The sequence below is a fragment of the Styela clava genome, chromosome 9, assembly GCF_964204865.1.
Source record: "Styela clava chromosome 9, kaStyClav1.hap1.2, whole genome shotgun sequence".
NCBI lineage: Eukaryota > Metazoa > Chordata > Ascidiacea > Stolidobranchia > Styelidae > Styela > Styela clava.
In genome coordinates this window covers 15,464,494-15,487,946 of record NC_135258.1, presented here as the reverse complement: position 1 = coordinate 15,487,946, position 23,453 = coordinate 15,464,494, and the positions used below count along the sequence as shown (strand labels likewise).

The following is a 23,453-nucleotide window of genomic DNA, read 5'->3' as shown; positions in this document are numbered from 1 at the left end:
GACCTATGGTTTTGATGAATAACGTTGTCAGTATGTTTTATGATCAATTTCTGAAAATGTAAGTATCAGAGACATCGTCAGGGTTGATCAATCCCAACTAGGAGAACATTGTATATATGTTAGTACAAAATCATTTAATGGGACATGGTGAAAATTACGTATTCAGGAACAATTGGCTTTTCAACGCATTTCCACTGGTTATGTGACAATATTTATGATATTAGGTTGTTACTTTACAGCCACTAATCAGAGGCACAAAATGCCCAATCCTTTCGTAAAAATATATATTTTTAAAAATGTCGTCCAGTATCCGAATTTGGTATTGCTTCATTTTCTTTATATACATATTCATTACTATTGGTGTATCAACGAACCATACATGTTCTGTAATGCCCATGATTGTCACCAGTATTGTGCGTCTATTGACCGACACTGTCATCTGTTGGTAACGAACAAAACTAAGCCCATATCAGCATAATCACTTAATCGCCTAAATATTACAAAAATGAACGAATACTTCTTAGCACATAGAACCATAATTTCAATTAAATTTTGCACTTTTGCTGATAAGTCCTCGTATTATTACTAATAATTTATCGCTTGTTTTGTGTCATTTTTGTTGTTCCCAAACTTTTAGTTTGTTGGTATTTATGATGAAAAATTATTAGCAGTAGTTGCATCAGATTTTGGGATGATCTTAATCTGTTTATATAAAGAATACTTTTTCGGTAGCAGTATTTTTTATGAGGTATTTAGCTGCCTCGAGCAATTGGCGACTGTTGATGTTTGAATTTGAAACAATGCTCCTTTTTGTTTCCGTCGAAAATGACATTTGTTCCATGAAAATAACTGCTTCCTTTTAAAGACCAAACGACAGGTTGAAATTGTTGTCTGCGAATACATTTTGATACAAACTACTCTCGTCTGTTTACGTAGTGACATTTCTGTTTTATTCACGATGCAAATGGATCAGTTGAACGCTTCAACATGTGTATTAAAATGGGTTTGTAAACGGGAATGAAGGCTGGTTGGCTGTTCAATGCAGCTATAACAAATATTTCAATTAATTTTAGATCTTTGCCTCATCCTAACAAATTTGTCTTCAGCTGATCTTGTGATCGGAAGATAGTTATTGTCTCCATTTGACTCTTTAAAACCAATGGAAGAAATGGAGCTCAAAAATGAGTTTATTAAATTGTATTGTATTGTACTGCGAAACTAAATGACAACTAAAAGTTATTATTATGACAAATATAATTTTTGAGAATCCCATATAGCCTACAGTAATTTTCAATAAGGGGAATATGTGTAAATCACCAACTAACTATCTTAAAATTCGCCGAAGTGAGAATTGGAGTGGATCCGAGGAACTAAACATTCTACCATTTTATTTTATTCTAATTTATCTCAGAGTGCAAAAATATTATGACTGGTTGTATTATATTAGGCTTAGCATATACCTGTGAACTCAATTCATATGAAAAATATTGAAGATTTGATAATTGAGATCTTAGTTCGTTATTATGACATTTGAACTTTTGTAAATATCAACTAGCTCGAACGAATTCGAAAACAATATTAGACGAGTCATGTTCTTTCTGTTCCATACTTACACTCTATCATTGTAGCAAATCACCATTCTGCAAATTTCTTGTCTGTTGTCACAAGTTCGTGCCAAAACATTGCTGTTTGTCCTTTCTATTGAACATGCTACGTGTCGATTGGGATCCCGCAAGATATAACGACGTATAGGGAGATCCCGCAAGATATAACGACGTATAGGGAGCAACAATGTTGTTTCCTGAACTTGCTTCCCAACTGTACCCGACCTTGTTCACAACAAACTCAATCTAATAACGACGTGGAGATAACGTCATTTATGTCGAATTTCACAACAAAATACCATTTTATAACCAGTAATGTGTATTTCGAAACTTTCTAATCACAAATTACCCGAGAATATTACAACAATGACCCAGTTGAAATATACAAACATTGAATGGAGAACAGTTTGAGGGCGGCTGTACATACAGAAGGAAGACTAGATCTGAAAATTGGTATTACAGTAGGTCGCCGATAGAAAATATATCCAGAGAAGATTTGTCCTACCAATAATTATAACACTTATTAACGGGCCAGAAATTCAAGTTAAATCAAAGACAATTTCCAGCATCTTTTATAATGATAAGGTTTGACAGAACAATTTAAAACAATTGTTAGATATGAAATGAAGGAAAAGGTTGTGACACTAAAGTACAGTATGTAAGATATAGAATTTATTGAATTGAACTCAAAAGTCTGCGTACCCTACGTAAAATTTAATTTACAATATTCATGACGAACCATTATTTATGAATTTTAATCAATAACTCAATCAAAATATTACGAAATATATATATACATAAACAATATTTTGAAACGAGGGATATAATTCGGGATATTTTAACAATCAATAAAAATCGAAAAAAAAAACGCAGTGTTGATTCGCAGCAACGAAGGTGAGATTGTTAGCGAACAATGCTCTAATATCATTGCGATTTATCTCCAGAAAATCTCGTGCTATCAGAGGTGATTCAAAGTTTATAGCATTCCAAAAATAAATCGGAGATAAAGATTTTATAAAGTTCAAAAAAAAAACGCAATAAATCTAAATACCGCATTACACAAAAACAACACACCTTGGCGGTCAATTCTTAAAGTTGAAATGAAAACTATTTGCAACACAAATAACACGATATATCATATTATAAGAAAAATAAAGCACGCCAAGGCCACTTTCGTATTTGAGACCTAAATAGCACAGGGCCGGTCTTCGAGACTTACTAGATATGCCTTTTAGGATAAGAGAAAGGCGATGGTGAAAAGTGAAATCGGCGTTCTTTCAAAGAATGACCTCTATGGAAGGTAATATTATCTCTCATGAAGATTCCTATTTAAAACTTAGTTGCAACCCCACATATTATCGCAGGCACATTTGGCACTTTTACATCAAATCATAAGTATTAATTCATTATATACATATCCGTTCGAAAATTGACAGCGACTTATCTCTCCTGGTGTTACACAAAGAATCAGTCAATAGGAAAAACGTCGCGTGAGCGCAAATATCGCAAAGAATTTACGTATGATTTCGCAAGGTAAGAAAATATATTGTTATGTTATACTTCTGCATTAAATCTGGCCCGATTACTGTGGATGGTTCAGAATTCTGTTCAAGAAATATGGCAGAGAGTAATGTCCACCAAGTACGGGATCCGGAAGATTCATCCTGTAGTTGTGTATAGTATGTGAAAAGATCGCAAATATGTTTTAACGTAGCTGGCAATTTCAAGATGGCCCCAAGTGCGTTTCAACTGAACCCAATTGTTTTGAAACAATACCGGACATCCGACATGCCACAGCGGTTACCAAAGCTGCTCCTTTGCCGCTTCCGTCGTGGGACATTCTGAAAGTCACTCTGGTGTCAACGGGCAACAAGTCCCGGACCTTGCTTTCCAACAGTCGTCGAAAACTGAAATGGAGAAAAAAATACGACATGATTCACAAGAAGCGACACTTGTGTATAGTTATATGACATAACATAAACGTTACCATATGCACAATACATTATGACGTCACTAAGTTCGTCAGTGATGTCATTTTAGTTCACAAAAAACGTGGATTGATATAATGAAATGAGCAACTTTGTTTCGAAAAATACCGGAAGTACATAGTACGCCATACGTCACAATTCGTTATAGAAATTATATAACATTCCGTTAGGAGGATTGCAAACAAGGGTTATATAGCGGTAAAAATTGTAATAACAAATATTTTTGAACATAGAATGGTAAGATATGAACTTACTGTGGGTGTTTCTTATAAACTGTTCCGTCAACTCCGACAGTCATATTTCTTGCGTCGATTACGCCGCTTGATTCTCTATTTTTCATAATCCTTTCAAGCAACGCTGCCACTCCAGAAGCGCATAGATGCGCCGCCCTGGTGCTCACCGCCTGAAGTAAAATAGGTCGAATAAATAAAATTAGAAGAATGTATTACACAAAATAGCAATTACCTAAAAAGCTTGTATATTTCATTTTAATAAGTTCGTGCGAGGTATAATGTTTCTCTGGTATTCGTGAGGTTTCATTTAAATTTCAAAGGGATTGTTAAAAGCGACGAACAGTTCAAATATGTTAAGAGCCCGAATTGGGCGGCTCTTCCACTGGCAACAGTTTTTCCTGCGCCATGATGCCTATTTCTGCGGAATTCTTCATTTTTATTTGCAAAGTGTCACATTGTACAAATACTGTACACTGTTATGTTAGTAAATATTCGTTATAGATACTCATCATAAAAATGAGTCTCGAAAAAGCTAAAAATTTAACGAAATAACTGTTTGGATACAATAAAAACCACGTTTTTGTTTGTAAATACATGTAGTATATTGTGTGTTCAACTTTGTATATTAAGCTAAGAGGAGCATCAATTTTTACACCAAATTATGCCGTCATCTTTACAATTATACCACATACCTCGCAAACTTCCCGTACGGCCTGTCTATCGGCGAGCGTGCAGTTTTCGGGATAATTATGGCCTGGTGGTTTCTGTATATTTAGATCTTCGGAATCGTACCCGAGATGACGTAAAACTTGTGCAGCCATTCTCAATTTAGGTGAGTGGTCTCTGAATAAAACAAATTCAGTGCATGTTTAGCAAAATGTGGATGTGATATGTTAAATAATATCTGTTGTTGTTCGGTGGTTACTTCCACCGAATATTAAATATAATATTATTTAGTTTTCCTTATTCTAAATCTAACTTACAATTCGATTTGTGTGACAAAAGCCGTTTCGAAATCGCCAAATGTGTTGAGTTTTTCAGTCAAATGTCCTCCAAGAATTGAGCCTGATTGTACGAGATCGACCAATATATTTCTCACGACTTCTCCCATGTACATTCCGCTGATCATCTTCTCGTATCTAAAGTTAAACGTCAGGTATTTTATGAACATAGTCATCCACCAAGTATACTATCTAAAGCTACTTGACTAGAACATTTCAGTACTAGCAAAATATATCTTTATTCTGATAGCCCACTTTGTAAAAATTTCATGGTCATTAATTTCAAATTGGGATAACGTAAAATCGATTTTTAGTGATTGGGTTTGGGTTTTTATGTGTGTATCGCGAACTTAGATTATACATGATGTTTTGGATTAGTTGTGCATAGCGGAAAACAGCCATCGGGTAAGGTGCGTGTCGTTTTCATTCCCGGTTAAACTCCGATTGAAAATACGCCGGCGAAAACAACAACATCCCTGAGTCACGCCGAACTAATCGGTTAGAAATGAGTCATCCGTAAAGCATGCACCCATGGAACTCGTGATAAAACGTTTCAGGATAAGTCAATGACCGAATGTTATCCATGTACGAAAATGGCTTCAGCACCATTCTTCAAATTTCGTATTTAGTTAGATGGTCGAGAATTCGTGAAATTAATATTTGTTTGGATCGGTCAAAACAAAATTTTTTCCTCGAAATTTTTCTTTCGTAAAAATAATTGATTACTTTGCAATAAAACGTCATTTATTGTGCGATTTCGGCGTAAACAAATACGTAGCGGACGAATGTCATGTTTTCAGAACTAGTGCGACGCCGAATTACGCCGGCGGGCGAACAACGTGAAATTGTCTGCTGTCTAGAAAAACAATTACGAATGCAATGGACTCGGTCTAAACTTGATTATTAGAAGGTTCTACTATGGATTGAAACAAATACGCCAAAGCCAATTTAAATTCAGCCGTGAACTGTGTATAAAGTGTAAATGAGGGCGGTGGAGGACGGTGAAAAATAATGCAGAAATGAATTCAGAACCTAAATTGTTAAGACAACCATTCCCCCTTTTCGACGTGAATAATGAACTGAGCAATGTTATTTCGCAATTAACTTGAACAGCTTGCATTCAAATAGGGAATTTGAGGCTGTTGCAAATCGAGTATCAAGGATTCGTCTGCTGTTACTAACCACATAGATTACAAAACTAACCAGGGCTAATTGCCAGCCACACTCATTCCCAGTGGAATTGCATCTGTAACAAGCGTATTTCATCAGAATATACATGTACGACGTGTTGGATACCTATTTTAGTTTGAACTCGACTGACCGATTAATTATCTGCGATCAATTCTATGATGGAACACAACCAATTCACGAAAAAATCAGACTTTTGGCACGAGTCATACCTCATTTTAGTATACCTATATGACAGCTGCAGTCACAAGAAACCTTTGAAATTCTGACAAAATTGTGACTAGCACCATCTCTGATGCACGCTTGAATAGAAAGCATTTTCTAAGAATACTGTTGCACGATTTTTGCGTTGGGAAAGTGGTTAACTATCCCAAAAGAAATCATTCAATTTTTCGCGGACCTGATTCATCGGTGGGCGTTCGTTTTATGGACCACGGTTCATTGAATGTGAATAGAGTATAAGATGGAAAATGGTCGATAACGCACAAACAAAAGCATTGGGTCACGAGTGCTCCTGTTACTTATACCTCGTTTTTAAGCATAAAATTGCAATAATCCACCGGGTCAAATTAAGATATCTATATTGTACTTTTGACTAAACAATTAGAAAATAAATAGTTTCAGAGTAACTCAGCTTATATGCTCTTATTTGGCAAGTTGGTGGAATGCTAGTACCTCTTTGAAACTTTCATTAATAAATTTTGTCTTACATCATACATCCTGGATTTATAGATCTCTGATCAACTGCTCTGTCATATTCTGTAACAATGTCTTCTAATTCCCCTCTTTCGCCAAAAGCTCCCCATTCCGTGTTTATACACATTTGTCCCTCTCCATCTCCTCTATCTTCTTCACTTAATGCTTCGACGTTTCCCGTTTTTTCCATGTAACAAGCATTTGTTCCCGTTCCTAAAAAAAACATTGTCGTTGTGATTGGGATATTTTGAAAAAGCAGAATACACAATACTGACAATGATTCTATTTTAAAATTGTTTTTTGGCGATTGAATGGTTGTTTTTTCTTACTAAAAGATTTAGTTACAATGGGAGAAATTATTTGCAATAAAACGTTGTTTACTACCTCGCGTCACAGGTAATGCGATTCTTCGGCACGATGGAAATATATTTTTTTTACACTTGAATTTGATTAAACTTGACGTCACAATTCTTCTATCTGTATTTGCAATGTAAACCGATTTTTGACACTGCCAGTTATCATTACATTACCATGTAATTATATGTTTTTGTTTTTTCTTAAAAATATTATTTAAATTTCGTGTATTAAAAATAACTAATATTGTGAAAATAATAAATGGTTTCATATCTAATACACCCAAAATAAACATGCGTATAAAATTGGAAAAACAACAACTGATTGAGTTTACTTCCTGCTTCAATGAAAAATATATTCCAGACGTCTTAATTTATTTTTTTTTCCCTACTTGCCTTTAGTCACACATATATATATATATATACATTTTCAGCACATATCAATTTTTTTGCAAAACTACCAGTTGTGGTATATTTTATTTAACTATAGTTCTCATTTACTAGTGTTTTTGCAGCAACATGCAAGATTCATTAATATTTTATGAAATCATTCAACTGCACGATATATTTTTTATCAACGAACAATTATCGATAATATTTCTATTTAGTACCACGAGAATATTGCGCAAGGTATTTCAACTTCGGTGAACTTGTAACGTGTTTGCTGCTGTTTTCGCAGCTAATTTTCTGTTTACAGAGACTACCGATACGAGGACAAGCTTAGTTCCAAGAACGACCGAGGTATGGTGGTTCCATAGTTTGTGCACGCTGTCAGCGCGTGGTCTTGTTCATTCATTGCTGCTTCAATCAAAACGTTATATAACATGATCCCGACTCAAGTACGAACTGTGCAATGAGCGGTGTAAGGACGCGCGAGACATTGTTGCCATTCAGGGCTGGGAAACGCATAAACATGCGTGAATTTAAATGGTCTCGTGAGTCGTGACCCTCGTACACAGTCTGTATGAAAAACACATAAGCAATTCACAGATGACTTGGATGAGTAGCGGAGCGGAAAACGAAACGTGAAAAAGAGCAATGAGGAGAAATATGTTAAAAAACAAACCTATCATTTCAATTTTCGCATAATTTTCAAAAATCCATGTATTTCTTTCAGTTTCAATAGCGGAAATAGTTCTTTCATCCTCAGATACCGACGCTAAATGGTTCTAACTAAAGTGACCATCAATGCGATATATATACTATATATACTGTTTCAGATGGATATCATACTAACTTTAGCTTTATATTAAAAGTAAGCGAGACAATTACACTTTTGTTATTACGGCGATTACGGCCATCTTAACTTTCTCCAATTCTCATTTAAAATCAAGACTTTGTTTCAGCCGAACCAAACAAATATAACTTACCAACAATCATTCCAATAACGCAATCATGATCTTCATGTCCACAAGACATCATTGTTCCAACTGTATCGTTTACCAAGGCTACAACTTCTAATTCATATTCTTCCTCCATTCTTCCTACTGCTTCTTGCAAAAGTTGAACAACATCATTTCCGACAACTCCCGAAGCACTGAAACCCTTTGTCCAACGCAAAAGTGAACCCTGATAACAAAATAAGGTATAACAACTCATTAAGTTCGTCCATAGCACTAAATCTTGTTGTTGCTTAATAATATAAATCGGAAATAAAAAGTTATTAGAGATTATTTCAGCAGGAGCACAAAAGACACCACTTACTGTTATACATTTACATGACTAACAGTAGAAATTTTTTAATTCAAGACAAGGAAATATTTAGAAAGCGATAAAATTCTTATGGAAATATTTATTTTCAATCCTCAGTTAATGTACTTTTCCTACGACTTCAGTGGTGTTTAAACTTAAGAGATTTTGCCATATGTATTGAAATGTACGTACGACAATACTTCAAGAAATCTCATAAAAGGTGGGCTGTAAATGACTTCATACCGAAATTAATCATATGCAAGCAAATTTCACGGAAAGAAAAGTATTTGGCGTGTATCTCGAATAATATGCGCTGCCGAACGTAATAAAATGACATTGAAGGGCGTTTCGTTTACCTTCATCTCTTAAACAAGCAAGAAGACCATCTCCGAAATAAATTGTTTTATCCCAAGAATTTTCCATCGCAAGATAATATGAATTCTTTTTTTTCATAATATTTGTTTTTAGACGTGTGTCATCGCGGCAAGCAACGCGGGTTTTTATCAAGTGAAAGGGCTAGCGAACAGCGGCGAATCCGGACAGCGAATGGAAAATTACAGCGAGACACGCCCCGGTCACGCCCATGTCGTCGCGTTGTTATGTAAGCTTGACTTATAGAAGGCTTTTTAAATTACAAGTCGGTTAGCGTTTGAGGGCAATAGTTGATGGTAATTCTGTAACATCCATGACCGAGCTTTAACAAATGATACAAGCTAGGCCTATATAGTTTCGAATATATGTTATCCAAGTTGAAAACTACCTAACGTATTATTAAGTTGGATAATATTTGGTAAAAGAAGACATATAAGATAAAATAAGTGGTGGTTTTATTTCGGCCATGCAGAGTTTTTCCTACAACACATTATACGGGAAAATCCGGTTAAATCCGCCTACATATTCTAAGCGTTTTTATTGGCTGATAGATTTAGACGCTGTACATCCGCTTCGAGCGCGAGGCAACGACACATCCGTACACAGTATTGAGCGGTATAGCGTTGAATCTAGTTTCGTCGCGATTGGATATTACTCATTCTAATACTATGCGTTCAGCTCAAGAACTCGGTACACTACCGCCAATTCAACAGTTTCTGAATTGGTTTATCTTTGGTAAATTGACGTGGTCGATCATTGTTTTAAAATAAATTCTGATTGCTCCATTAATACAATGTACTAGGTACTGGTTATCGCTTGAGAATTATATAAAATTTAAATCCATCATAATTTTGATGTCGTCAAATATTTCGTGTATCATGTCCTTTTTCACTTTAAAATCAACCCAATGATTTGCAGGTTGAGGTCACTTACTCGCTAACTAGGTGAGCAAGCAAGAAAATTAACTAAGTCATAAATGTAAAACCACGTGACAGGTTTCTGAGAAAAGGCATGTCAGTATTGTGTGTATATGGTGCGTAGAAAAACAACTCTTCAATGGTATTCTATTCATCCCTACATTGTGATAGAAATCATGAAAAGAGTCAAAAGAGTCTTCAATCATAGGGAACAATTGACCAACATTAGAAAACAAATGTCATTCGCAAGATGTGCGAAGGTAGTTTTTATTTTCTCTATAGCCGAAAACGTCTCAAAATATGAATATTTAAAAAATATATCAATACCAAAAAAACGTTCATTAAACCCCATGATCAATGAAATAGACGGCAACGATTAATTTAGTTAATATTATGATCGTTTGCTTGCTGTGACCGCAATATGGAATTTTATTGTAAAAATAAAATCTTTATTATATTTGACATAGGTCACATGTGAATAAGCAAGCACCGTGCGACAAATATTACAAATGACCACAACTACACGAACAAACAGGCTCAAAATTTAATCAGATAAACCAATCGAAGCACATGGAATCTATCACGTCAAAAATGCTAGTCATCGTTTAATAAAACAAGATAGTCATGCTCAAATATATTGACACAAAACGGTAATAGCTATCTAGCGAAAAATACAATCTTTAACCAATGAAAATTTCCAAGCAATTGGTTCAGTAGTTGAAGAGAAAAGCGATTTATTTCATAATGATGAAAAGAAAAATACCAAGAGGAAGAACAACAACAACATAATAACAATATGATCCATAGGTCCATTTCGTGTCCAAAAAAATACCTGTAAATTCTCCATTAATTGTCTATGATATCGCAGCTAATTGTTAGGTGATCAAACTAATTTTAATTCCAATCTTACCCGGTCCAATCCCTCTTGTACGCATGGAAATGAAAAAGTGAATCCAAGAGGCAATTTGACATTCTTCAAATCATAGACTTCCAAGAAATTTCCTATCGATTCAGCAATGTAGTCAAACAACTGTATAAGATAAAAAGGCCATGAGCCATGGATAAACTAGAAAAATTTCCCACTTGAGACATGAAATGAAAATTATCAACTTTAGATTCCAATAATGGCAATCCCAGGTATACTTGCATTTATCGGCATATTCTGAATGTTGAGTTGAATTCATTTGAATTTTAAAGTATCAAATTGCCATCGGCCAATTAGCACACCGCAAACTGACGTGTTTTACTTTTACAATTCAAAAATCTGATAAATACTGAACATATTATTGGCGAGGGACCCAATGTTTATACCTGGGGCTATGTTACATATTTTAACGTGGCCAAGTTCTTGTAAAACAGGACGATGAACTTCTAGAAAAACTGCCTTTACAACATTCACAGAATTCGGTTTTACCGTGGGAGGTATTAAAAATCTCAATAACAAAATATTAAGAAACTTGTATTAGGGAGAAGAATTGTTCAAAAATGCTGCTAGACGTCTAAATCGAATAACAATCAACGTCATAGCTTTTTTTGCCTACCTCTTCTCCGGACCCGGTCATGACATCTTGAGGCATTTTATATACTTGGTTATCCATGTGAACTTTGCCCTCATCTTCTTTATCTATTTGTACACGTAAAACCCGGAAGTTTGTTCCGCCAAGATCAAGCGCAAGAAAGTCACCACCCTCTGTTAATACAAAATATGTTTGTTCAAGTAAAATATAAGAATATTATAGATATACGAATGTCACAGAAGGAACATGAATGCTAATAGATTTGATTTGAAGCTTCCAGCCTGTAATAGCACTCTTCGAGAGGGTTGGTTGTTAGAATTGTTTACAAGTCAGATAGACGGTGGACTCGCCTAGAAATTGCCAACGTGTATATGTGTTTTTATTTCTCGGCGCAGAAGATAACCATAATTTTTTATTTCTCGGCGCAGAAGATAACCATAATATAATAATTTAAAAATATCCGTCTCGCGGTAACTCGTTAAATGACGAAGGTCTTCTGGCGAATCCAATAGGCCGAAGCCGTGTGGGCGTGCACGTAGCCGACCTAAATCGATATTAACTCTTGACATTCTGATCGATTACTACGACGATTTGGACTTTCGTTTATTTTCTTTTGGTGGCTATGATGTCGTTCAATGTCAAATTCGTGAATCCAGACCTTAAGTTAAGTTTGAACAAGAATAAATGAAGCTTGAATAGCGGTACACGATTCAAAAACGCTTGTATGACGCACGAAAGAAACGCCTGTGGGATTAAATGAAACCCCCCCAGAGTCGGTTGCTGAATTTATTAATTTGTGGCTATGATGAATGAAATTGTAGTTCCTGGACGGATAGGAAATGAGGAAATGTTTTGACTATTTTTTTAAATCGTAAAACAGGTCGTAGTCTAATTTTACATTTTCAAGTTTAACGTGTATATTCATTATTTTGAAATAAAAAATAATTAAAGCAAACATTATGAGCAAAAATTTTGGTAATCCTGCAGGTTAGGATTAGGTCATAATTTCATCCCTATTTTCCATATTTTAGTTCTACTATGAGTTCGGGGACTGTCTGTGTTAGCCAAGTGAATATACCCCTTGCCTATAGGCTTCCGTCCCTTTACACAACTTGATGTAAAGTAGGCGAACAAAATTAGTTACCTTCATATTGATACACACACTTCTGGAGCGCCAAAAATGTAAGTGATGACTGGAAAAGCCCCACGATACTACCACACTAACGCCACCAAAACGAAATACTGTTCTAAAATAGCAATTCGCGAATCACTGATAAACAAAAGTAAAACAATAATTTGTTCCTATTTTGATACCCACAACCTCCCATGATGAATCCGCAGAGCGTTATTTTTACAACCTACTGATATCTAACGATCAAATTTCATATTAATTCCAAGAAAACTTACGATATGTAGATCAGAAACAATCGCAGATATCAATTTCATTGGACAAAAAGCCAATTCGTAGAACTGGACAACACCTTAATCTCGACAAATGAAATGAATTCGCACAATATCAAGCAGAGTATAGTTCTATTAGGTACATTAATACGTGGGTTATTACGGGTCCATACCTAAGTACAAGTAATTCAAGCAGCGTCCGGTGGCCAACTGATCACACCATAAAGTGGAAACTCAAGCTGAACCAGTTACCACACTTATGCAACATCACCCGAAGGTGTGGCTAAGGGTGGGCAACCAATCAGGTTGCGATAAACTACCAAAAATCCCGCCCATTACATACCACGGTATTTTCATCTATACTTAATTAAACCACTGTATCCGGAGTTACCTCTCAACCAATTTTACTAAAATGAAATAGCAAGTTTCCAAATGACAAAGGTTTCAAACAATAATGGGAATTTCTAAGCTACTAGCTGATGCCGAATTTAAAGGATATTAAAAAAATCAAAGACTAGATTTACGTTGAAGTTCCCACCGGATTGTTGAATATTTACATATGATAAAATGTAATACAAGGAACATTTTAGCGCAATAAAAATAAATTCACGATTACATATTCCCAAATCAACGAATTTATTTTTAATTCGGCGAAATATTAGCCTTTCATCTTTGTCTTATACTCGAGAAATGGTCCACCATATACTCCGGCCATAGATGTTAAAATCAAAAAGATTCTTTGGCTAATAGTAAATAAAGACGTTCGGTGGGTCAATAAACAGTTGAAACAAGCGTTTGGGAAAAGTTTTTGAAGATTTTATGTGGCTATGTGTTCGCTTCGGGGTATGACGGGTTTCGCGGACGAAAACGTACGTGCAAATGCCCACGGCAAAATTAGATTAGAAATACCTGCATACTTGAGTTTAAGATAAATACCTAGAAAATAAAACTGTACTTTGTATCCATGAGAGGATTAACATTATTAGTCTACTATTTTCTCGTTTTAGTTTTTCATATAAATCTTAGAAATGAATGGAACATGACGTGAATCTAAACATGGAACCGGTTTGACTCATTAACCAGCTACGCTGGCTTTGAGGCTTTAAACGACATCCAATTACATCAACCGTTAACCCGGTGACACGGTTCCGGCAGACAATGCTCTTCTTTCATTGGCTAAATATATGATGGGCTGGTTCGGAAAGTTCACGTTGCAAGGTGTCATGCTGCGATAACAGGCATTGATTATGCGCAAAATAAATACACGGCAGCGTCCGGTCGCTTCGCATGCGAATTTTTCTTCTTAAATCAGAACACTACTTCTTTGGAACATTATTTTTTCAAGTCATGGATTTTGTAGATCAGCTTACACTGGCTGATGAATTTCATAACACCATTCAATTGATCATTTTACTCTAGGCCTACATCTTCGAGGCTTCGAATGAGTTTTTTCCGTGTCGGGTTTGAGTTTGTGTTTTTATGAGGGGATCTGTCTTTGAAATGGTCAAAAACTCGGGGATTGGTTTTCTGTTGAATAAATACATTGAAGATCAGATTTATCCTCCACTCCAATAGATAGAGCAATTGCAAAATTTTAAATCAAAACATAAAACCAATATAAGAAAGCTATCGACAAACTCCTATTTTCGTATCGTGAATTTTGAACAGGGTTATGAATGATTAAGCTCTGTTGTATCACAACCACGAAATAAAATGACTTCGAGAAACGAAATTATTCAAATTCATACAAATCATCCCGTTTTAACATCTAAAACCTGACATCAAGTAGTGACATAAAGTGACATCATATATGAAGTCATTTTAGAGCAGAAAAATGTTTTACACAATTATAATGTCATAAGTCATAATATCTGTTGCAATAAAAAATGTAATGCGAGTAATGAGTGTCAAAATCAATATTATTTTATGCACAATACTATCATTTCTACTATGTGACTCATCAACTTGAGAATAGGAGGATAGAATTCACATATTTATCCCGATGGAGACGAAAACCCGATAAGACGGCTTAATCCCATGGCGAACCACGGCCTCTCGTCCGGTTACCAGTCTATGTCGGTATGGGATTAGTTAGCCAGTTATTTGTTTCAGATGCATTGCTTGGTTACTTCATGTCAATCAAAACTGCCCTAATTGTTATTGACACGTGACACCCCATTTTACTAGAATTATTTATAAATCATAAACATGGGACAAATGTCGCGTTAATTATTTTTCCGCGTGTCAAAGCGTCAAGATAAAGCAAGTACATATGCAGTGTTTACAACATCGTTACTACTTGGCGTGTCATTCGTGATACACATCAATTTTAAACATAAGTATTAATACTGATCCGCGTTTTGATGTATTATTATGATGTTGTTATTTTTATAAGCCAGCGTTTCTTACCTGTACCGTCGGGTGTATCCCTAACGTAAGTAGGCAGCATTTTTAATGAAGAATCATTGTTGTATTCTTTAGTAAGACCCTTTGAAAGTGCTTCCGAAACTCTTCCTTTGACAACATGAAGGGTTTCATCTGAAAGTGTGAGTGTGGCCAGCGCCGATTTGAGATCCTGGAATGGTAAAAAAGAGTTGTTATTGTGTAGGCTACAAGCAAGGTAATATTTGTTATTGAAGCCGAATTACTATGCGCTAGTAAGTTGTCGAATCTCCTGTTTTGACGATTTGCCTAAGAAATTCAAATGAAGCTTAGTTATGGATCGCCTGCTGCGTATGAAACGGTGAATTTGAAGAAAGGTGGATCGGGACCAAATTTTGTTATATTCCCTCTTATACCACCGTAAGCTCAAAGATCTATTGTGAATTGTGACAGACAATCGCAGGGGGAGGCAATTTGACAAAAGCACATCTAAGATAGTTCTGTTCGTAATAACAATATAAAACTTCCGCTCACATAACAGAGGTAAATACTCCCATTACATACCCACGAAAGAGAAACGTCAATAATAGAAGCTTAGAAATAGCGCCAATTAATTAAATGGGGCTTATACACTACTAACATTGAGTCGTAAATATCAAAGTGTACACCGCTGAATACCTTAGCCTAGCAAAGCGTAATTTTTATCGTTTATCCATCTAAATTTGCTTTCTTAAAAGCAAAGGTATAAATCAATACAACGTTGGGAAGTATGCGAAAATAACCAAAATGATCTGCCGCTTAATTTGTTAACCGGGAAACGTTTTTTGGAGGTTGAATATGGATTTACCTAATTTGCTTATTAGTTATTATCACTTGAACAGTTCACTATATGCCGCCGAGATCTCGAGATTGGAGTAATTATCGAAATTGTTAGACGGTAGGGGCGACAAAACAAATAGAAGTCTATCTTACTAAGCTAGCACTTGTGTGATTTGAGGCAATAAATAGGCGTTGAGCACGTCAACAGTATCGGGAAATCGCATTAATCTCATCATGTTATATTACGTTTTAATAGACATTTTAGGTTTTCGAAGTAGTGTGCGCACGTTTGGTTAGCGTTACTCAATGTTGGCATATTTAATTATTTGAAAGATTGATTAACTTTCACAATTAAACATTGATAAAACCTATCATAATAATAAAGATGCCCACACTTTAAAAGGCATAAGCTAACAGCTTTCAGACTCGTTTCCTTCGACACAGAAGCTTGTAAACAACTAGTATACCATCTTACAATAGGTTCATTAGTTGAAACTAAATTTTGCTTCAATAATAATCATAATATCGTTTTGAGGAATTAAACTCTACAAAAACACAAATCTCTGAAAACATATCAATATTAGTAGGGCTAGCTGAGTATAATAACACAGCTTCTTAACTTTGCCTACGTTATGTTGTACGTCTTTATGAGTTATACCTACTTTAAAATGGATAATAATTTAATCCGATAATGAGTCATTAGACAATATATATTAGTGTACTTACGAGGTGTTTTTGTTGTTGATCAACTGTCGCCATTTTAGTTTGATTTATTCCTTTTTGGAAATGAAGTTAATTGTCGAATCTTGAAATATCGCTGCAAGCGACTGATGTGACTTCTGAATATGTGCGGCTTAGACTGGCAGCACAAGAAGGCTTGAATCTTCTTTAATAGTTCGTACACGCAAAGAAACGGTTATAACTCTCTTTAATAAAATTAGACAATGCGTTTTGCTGTAAACGGAGAAAAACGAATGTTAGCTCTCGTTTGAACGGCTGCGGTATATCAGCAACTATAATCTGCAATCGAGCTAACGTATCACTCGCAGGTCTTCGACTAAGTCCCACACTCTTCCGTTACGCTTGACTCGCACCTAATATGCTCCAGGCTGTTGACTGCGAGAGAACGAACGCACTATGACTGAAGATTCTTTATAAATACCAGCCGTTCTAACGAATTTGGCGTGAAAGGAGATCATCGGCGACCCCGCTGTTCTTGGAATTTTATTCAATCAGAACAAATCCAGTAGCGTGAATTACGTGCGCATCCGCACAGAACACGCACGACTCGCACGCCTCTGTTCTACCCTCTTTCGCCACCTGAAGCTTTTGTGATTCATCGGTCGTTGACCGTGTATGTGCTATTTGAAAAATGTGCATGTGTTAATTCATAATACAATCCGATTTTTTTTTAAATTATAACTAAATCCATTTTGCTTGTTCAAAATAGAAGAATCAGATGTATTGAGTCAAATTTGGTTAAAGAATAAACGCGAATACTTATCGATCGAAACTGCGGTTTCGATTCATGACTCTATAGTGACACCGCGTTTCCGATCACTAATTAATTAATAACTCGCTAATTATAGGACATAATTCATCCAAAATCAATAGGCTTCTGATCCGAGATATGATGAATGCACATGCAAAATTTGGAGCAGATTCGTGAGATCGCCTTCATCTAACAGACAAACAAACAAACAGACAAATACCTATCAACATACTTACCGATCTCAAGATCGATAAGTAACAAGAGAGGAATTCGCTACGGTAGGGCTTTAGTTGGAGCACCGGGTTAGCCGAAAAGATCGGTGTTCACCTTAAAAAATAAAAGTTTTATATCGACTGCAAATTATTTGAAATCAGTTGGTCAACCAGTTGTGAAGAAAAGTTGCGATTTTACAGCAACAACTAGAATCTAGCCGAACGATACATATGTACATTTCGTGTCCACTAAGTAATTTATGAATATTGTATAGCGTTCAAACCCAAAACATTTCTAAAATTGATTATTGAATTGAATCATATTTACATTTATTTATATATGAATTGGTGGGAATATACCTGAATTGTAAAAAAGATTCGTGTAACTTTTGAGTTCTTACTTTATGTCGATACAATATTATAACCGGCCTGTCCCACGGAATGTACACTTCATTTCAAGAAATCTAATAAGTATATTGTATTATCGATTCATATGTGGGAGGTACACCTGTATGTCTAGTTTTTGTACATCGAACACCAATCACGGTGGTCGCTCTGAGAGGCGTCTTTGCCTAACGACAATTAATTTGACCAATTGTTATACTCCTTCCTCGCAATCGATTAATTCCTGGCGAATCGGATTGTGTCAGAGTGTATATTTTAATATCTCTCAAGGTAAGTTAATAACTATTTGATGTTATTAAATATTAGGATGCGGATATTACAGCAATATACACATGTATTTAGGAAATCCTAAAAAAGAGGAGGAACTTATTTGAAGTAAAATTCCATGAATTGTGCTTTCGGTGAAATCTGGTATAATATTTAAGTTATTCCAAAACATTTTAAAGATACTCGAAGACTTCTACGAGACTTTACTACAAGATAGATCACTTGTATACTGGATATATCAAAAGTATGTTAACAGTTACTAAGTTGATCAACCTATTATAAATAAATGTTAATCTACATTTTTGTCACCCTCTATATTATTTCAAACATCCGATGCTGAATTTGATTGATCTAATGATTTGAAGATGAAGTTAGTTTCGAACCAATTTTATTTGATATATTTTTTTTTAATTTTTCCGAGACATGGTAACACAGATAATCAAGGTGGGCGTTTATGTTTATTTTATCAGATTTCGAAAGGGTTGTATTTGTATAGCATTTCAAACTGTAAGATTCTATTTAGAGTTTTAAAAGTTGAAATACATTTCACAGAGGAGAGGATTAAGCAGAAAATAAATACGAGAACTTGTCTGACAAGTTTAGTGAGAAGCAGATTTATCAGTAAAACGAAGCAGTGACCTTAATTTCCTAGAATCAACACAAGTTCAAGTTTTTGGTCTTGCTAAACATTGCCGCAGAGATTGTAGCCTGCTTGAATGTCTTAAATTAATTCTGGATAAAAAATACATCAGTAGACCAAATTGTGATGATGAAATGGAAAGCCAAGTTAACCGGTTCTACTTGAAAAGCAAAATTCAAGATTTAAAACAAGAATTTAATCATGTAAACACACTATATTTTTGTATCAATAATCAAAGTAGCCATAATCACCTTTAAAGTTATTTATGCGAATGATAGCTACGTCAACGATGTACTCAAGGACACAATAAACACGTGGAGTTTTTCTTACATAACGACAACATGTGCGCTGATCACGCATGTAGCTCGTGAAATATATGTGATCAGAAAGCGATGATCTCTTGTTGCTGCAAATGTAACATAAACCACAAAAAGTTGTAACGGCAGCTTAACACGAGTGATTGAATACACTTTGGGAAAAAGTAGTGAAGTTGATTGCTATTTACAGTATCTCTACAAATTTGTCGGTAGGCTGCATGCTTCTTCGGCAATCGTTTTTCAGGGTGAAATCTTCTTTGCATAAAATAACATTTGCCAATTTGTTAAACATGACCACAAAATGTTTTTAACTTCGAAATATAATTAATTTTATGCATTAATTATAAAAGTACAGGTTATCAGTATGCCACATGATACTTTTCAGTTATATCACGCTTTAGGCACGCGCGAAATCCTACCAAATATTGTATTGTGTCTCTTGACAAGCTATTGTTTCAGAGAATTCATTTAGAAGACTACCTCAAATTGTGCTATATTTAGCATGTTATGAAGCCCACGTTATATAAATGAAATTATATAGAACACAATTGACAAAAGCATCTCGGCACTGGGGTTACATTGGAATGAAATAGAGCTCGATTTCATTGTGGTCAAGCCCACGTTACACCTATGCGTTTCGACTTATTTTATAACGCCAGAGTGGTATACTCCCGCAAACTTAACGGGAAATTCTAAACGACTCCAGAAAGTTCATTTAATGGGAAACTCGATGCTCCAGGTTGAAATCCAATACAAAATGTGCATGGAACAAATCAGTGTGCTTATGTATATCGTAGTGTTTTACTCACGAAGCAAAATAGTAATGGGAAGAGGCTAATGAAGTTTTTACTCGTTCAAACAATACACACATGCTGCTGTGATCGTTTTATCTTCAGGTATAAATTATGATAACATGAGAACAATGGAATTCAATGGGAAGGTGAGAGGCAAGTGCGTCATAATACTGAAGTTGCGAAGTTGAATTATGTTCTTAACTTTGCTGGCATGTCATCAATCAGTGAAATCTGGGCTCGGACGTTGGTGTAGGAGTTGTCTTAAAGCGAGAGTCAAAATGTCGCCACTCGCAAACCGGAATAGTATTTTTAATTTCTTGCGTGCACTTCGACTTTCGTTCAGCACGTGAATTTTTAATTTGCAACAGATGGCAGAAGGCAAGATTCGACTTCTTCATTATACTTTTGCATTTAAATAAAAAATAAAGCATATTAACAGAACTGGCGGTATCGATGCTCACTTAGAACGATTATGAGCTACCGTTTCCGTAAAGAGAGAAAGGCATTGCAGCAAGAAAAACAACGCAGAATACATGTAAGTGACATCGTCATTGGCAATACCGATAATGTATGTATTTTTGAAAAGCGATTTTGTGGCATTAGCAGTGAGACATAAACTACTGCGTCTTTATCTTCAGCGTTTTTTTTTTAAATTCGCGTTTCTAAGATTTTCTATTTTCTTTGTCTGTTTATTGTAGTGCAGTTTATTTAGGTAATCGAAATTAAATTGAACATATATGTAACTGAGTGAATATTGACTTTGATGATCAAATATTTACAATATTATTTTCCATTGTATTCATTTTTTCTGTTAACATAAATATCAGCGCTCTCTCTATTACCTTGTATTGTTACAACGAATGACCTTGTAGGGGTGGTGGCTGCACATGTATTTAGTTGGATGTTATGAATATTTATTATAGTACGCCCAGTACCACCTTCTAGTACGCACACACGCGCTCACGTCGAAATAATAATGAAAAAAAAGATAGAAAATGCAACATAGATACACGGGTACAAAAAGTCATAAAATGTAATTACGCATCAAACACCGGCAGATCCATGTCTTGGTGCATAATATCGCTTTAAGTTCATGTCCACGCTGGATTCCAACAGTTGTCATTTTAATATCAACAAATCCGGCATTTACAAGTGCATTGGTATAAATCTCTGGTGTTGAATTAACAGCATATTTCAAAATAGTAGAACTTCTTTTAGATGATTCTATGGCTCCAAAGTTGACAACTGTTGCCATATTACCACAACTTTTCATTACTCGATATATTTCAGCACAAGATTTATCAATGTCAGACCAGTAAAGATGGGAATTTATGTGGAAGACTTTATCAATCGTGTTATCTGGAATAGACATTGTTGATACATCTTCATTTAAAATTGACATTCTACCTTTGTCTATTTCATCACAAAACCTCTTTTGAACTTCCTCACACATCCTTGATGAAAAATCAACTCCATATATTCTTCCAGAAGGATTCCCATGGCCAGTAGTATCCAGAGTTAATTTAAGTCCCTCCCCTGGCCCAAAGCCAATTTCTAGAATATTGTGATGAGACTGTAGCTGAATAACATAATTACCAAAGGTAAAGGTGACTTATATTCAAATGATTTGAAAATAACATAGAAAAAATACAAATAAGAAGGGTTCAATTTAAATTTCAAAGCGTACCAAAACCAAATCAAATAAAAAGTCTTCCTATTAATTGAAATTACAGAGTAAAATTTTGCTAAAATATCGGGTGGGACTCCTAACACTTTGAAAAAAAAATGAAAAATAAGAGGTAAAAGTAATAGCCTTTTAGCGTCTTTAACCATCTACGATACCATCTCGTATAAGTACCAAAAATTTGAAATCGGTTGTGTATTAGAAGCAGGGAAACAATAAAAACAAAATTACAGAACTCAATAAATAGAATATACAGATTTTCTTATTGTTCAAATAAACTATTCATTTAAACCGGACAAACAAACTAATTTCATTGACAAATTGCACCAAGTGGGATAACTACAACATCCCATTTTTCTTTGCGTCGGGTAAACTTTGTAGTAGCTCGCAGGATTATCTCATTACAATTGTCTGGTGCTAACCAGAGATTATTATTACGGTACTATTTATCACCCTATCGTATCTATGAGGTCAAATCATAATGAAGTTTACTAGTTTTTATATCAAATATAATCACAGAATCCTACCTGTAACAATTCGATAACTTTTCTATTTTTCTGTTCATTGCGAGTGATTAAAAAGTGTTTGATAATAAATCCATACAAATCATTGGATGGCCTACGAAGGTTTCTTGCAATGCTTTCTTCGAATCTTTGTTTGATGATAATGCACATTTTTTAATATGTAAATTGATTTATGGCAATCAAGATTACAAAACCTGTAGGCCTACTTGAAAAGATAAGATATTGAAATAAAACATTGTTACATTATAATAAAGCAAAATATATCTATATATCAGCTTTACAATTACCTTTCCTATTTCTATGTTGACCTATGTATACAGATCAGTTTTTAGTATACGTCTTAAATTGGCTGTAGGCTACACGGATCACTTTGCCAACACTATTTTTTCTACCTGCTTTGTAATCATGGCTGTACATTGCACAATAACGCTATGTTGATTTGATCTGCATTAACGTGCCTCTTCTCCGCTTTTACACTTTTCGAGTGCAGTATATATAACATCATTATTGTGTCACAGCTCAATAAGACTCATAGTTTTCGGTGACTTTTTGTAAATAAATTACGTCCATTTTATTCTCACGTGGTGATGTAATAAATAATATTTATTGACACAATGAAAGTAGTTAATGCAAACGATATAGCCTCATAACATTATCGAACAATAATAACAATTTTTTTATGTAAAACGATAAACTTGAACCGATTTAACTAAATTATATCATAGGAATGACTTTGGTAGCGAAGCGTAGTTTGAAGCAGACGATGCATCACCGATTATACCTTATCCTTAGGCTACTTACTGCCTTACGTCGAGGGTCATGATTTTTCTGAAATTGTCACTTGCTAGGCTTAACGCAAGGGAGCTGTTCAAAAAAAAAATACATCAATCACTTTTAGTGACCTATGATGACATTACGCAACATCGCATATCACCTCTTTTAAGAATCGATATTT

At 35.0% G+C, this 23,453-nt stretch overlaps 2 protein-coding genes across 2 annotated transcripts; both read right to left on the bottom strand.

Moving 5' to 3' along the window:
• Nucleotides 1-1,900: 1,900 nt before the first annotated feature.
• LOC120338920 (hexokinase-4-like) lies at nucleotides 1,901-17,163 on the bottom strand. Its single transcript, XM_039406917.2, has 10 exons — nucleotides 16,890-17,163; nucleotides 15,372-15,537; nucleotides 11,586-11,734; nucleotides 10,955-11,074; nucleotides 8,434-8,632; nucleotides 6,725-6,923; nucleotides 4,809-4,964; nucleotides 4,518-4,668; nucleotides 3,847-3,995; nucleotides 1,901-3,511 (listed from the first exon to the last, which is right to left on the bottom strand). Exons 1-10 carry the CDS (start codon nucleotides 16,920-16,922, stop codon nucleotides 3,328-3,330), a joined length of 1,506 nt encoding a protein of 501 aa, XP_039262851.2. The 5' UTR covers nucleotides 16,923-17,163; the 3' UTR covers nucleotides 1,901-3,327.
• Nucleotides 17,164-20,771: 3,608 nt separating this feature from the next.
• Nucleotides 20,772-22,695, bottom strand: LOC120339410 (putative methyltransferase YdaC). The gene is made up of 2 exons (XM_039407531.2): nucleotides 22,502-22,695; nucleotides 20,772-21,869 (listed from the first exon to the last, which is right to left on the bottom strand). The coding sequence occupies exons 1-2, from the start codon at nucleotides 22,646-22,648 to the stop codon at nucleotides 21,315-21,317; spliced, it is 702 nt and encodes a 233-aa protein (XP_039263465.2). The 5' UTR covers nucleotides 22,649-22,695; the 3' UTR covers nucleotides 20,772-21,314.
• Nucleotides 22,696-23,453: the final 758 nt, after the last annotated feature.

Excerpts from the sequence above, each read along its gene's own strand:
- LOC120338920 (XM_039406917.2), bottom strand. The coding sequence starts at position 16,922 with ATGGCGACAGTTGATCAACAACAAAAACACCTC. Across the intron at positions 6,924-8,433 it reads CGTTATTGGAATGATTGTTG|GAACGGGAACAAATGCTTGT; the intron begins GTAAGTTATATT and ends TGTTTTTTTTAG. Across the intron at positions 3,996-4,517 it reads CCGTACGGGAAGTTTGCGAG|GCGGTGAGCACCAGGGCGGC; the intron begins GTATGTGGTATA and ends ATTTTACTTCAG.
- LOC120339410 (XM_039407531.2), bottom strand. The coding sequence starts at position 22,648 with ATGTGCATTATCATCAAACAAAGATTCGAAGAAAGCATTGCAAGAAAC. Across the intron at positions 21,870-22,501 it reads AAGTTATCGAATTGTTACAG|CTACAGTCTCATCACAATAT; the intron begins GTAGGATTCTGT and ends TATGTTATTCAG.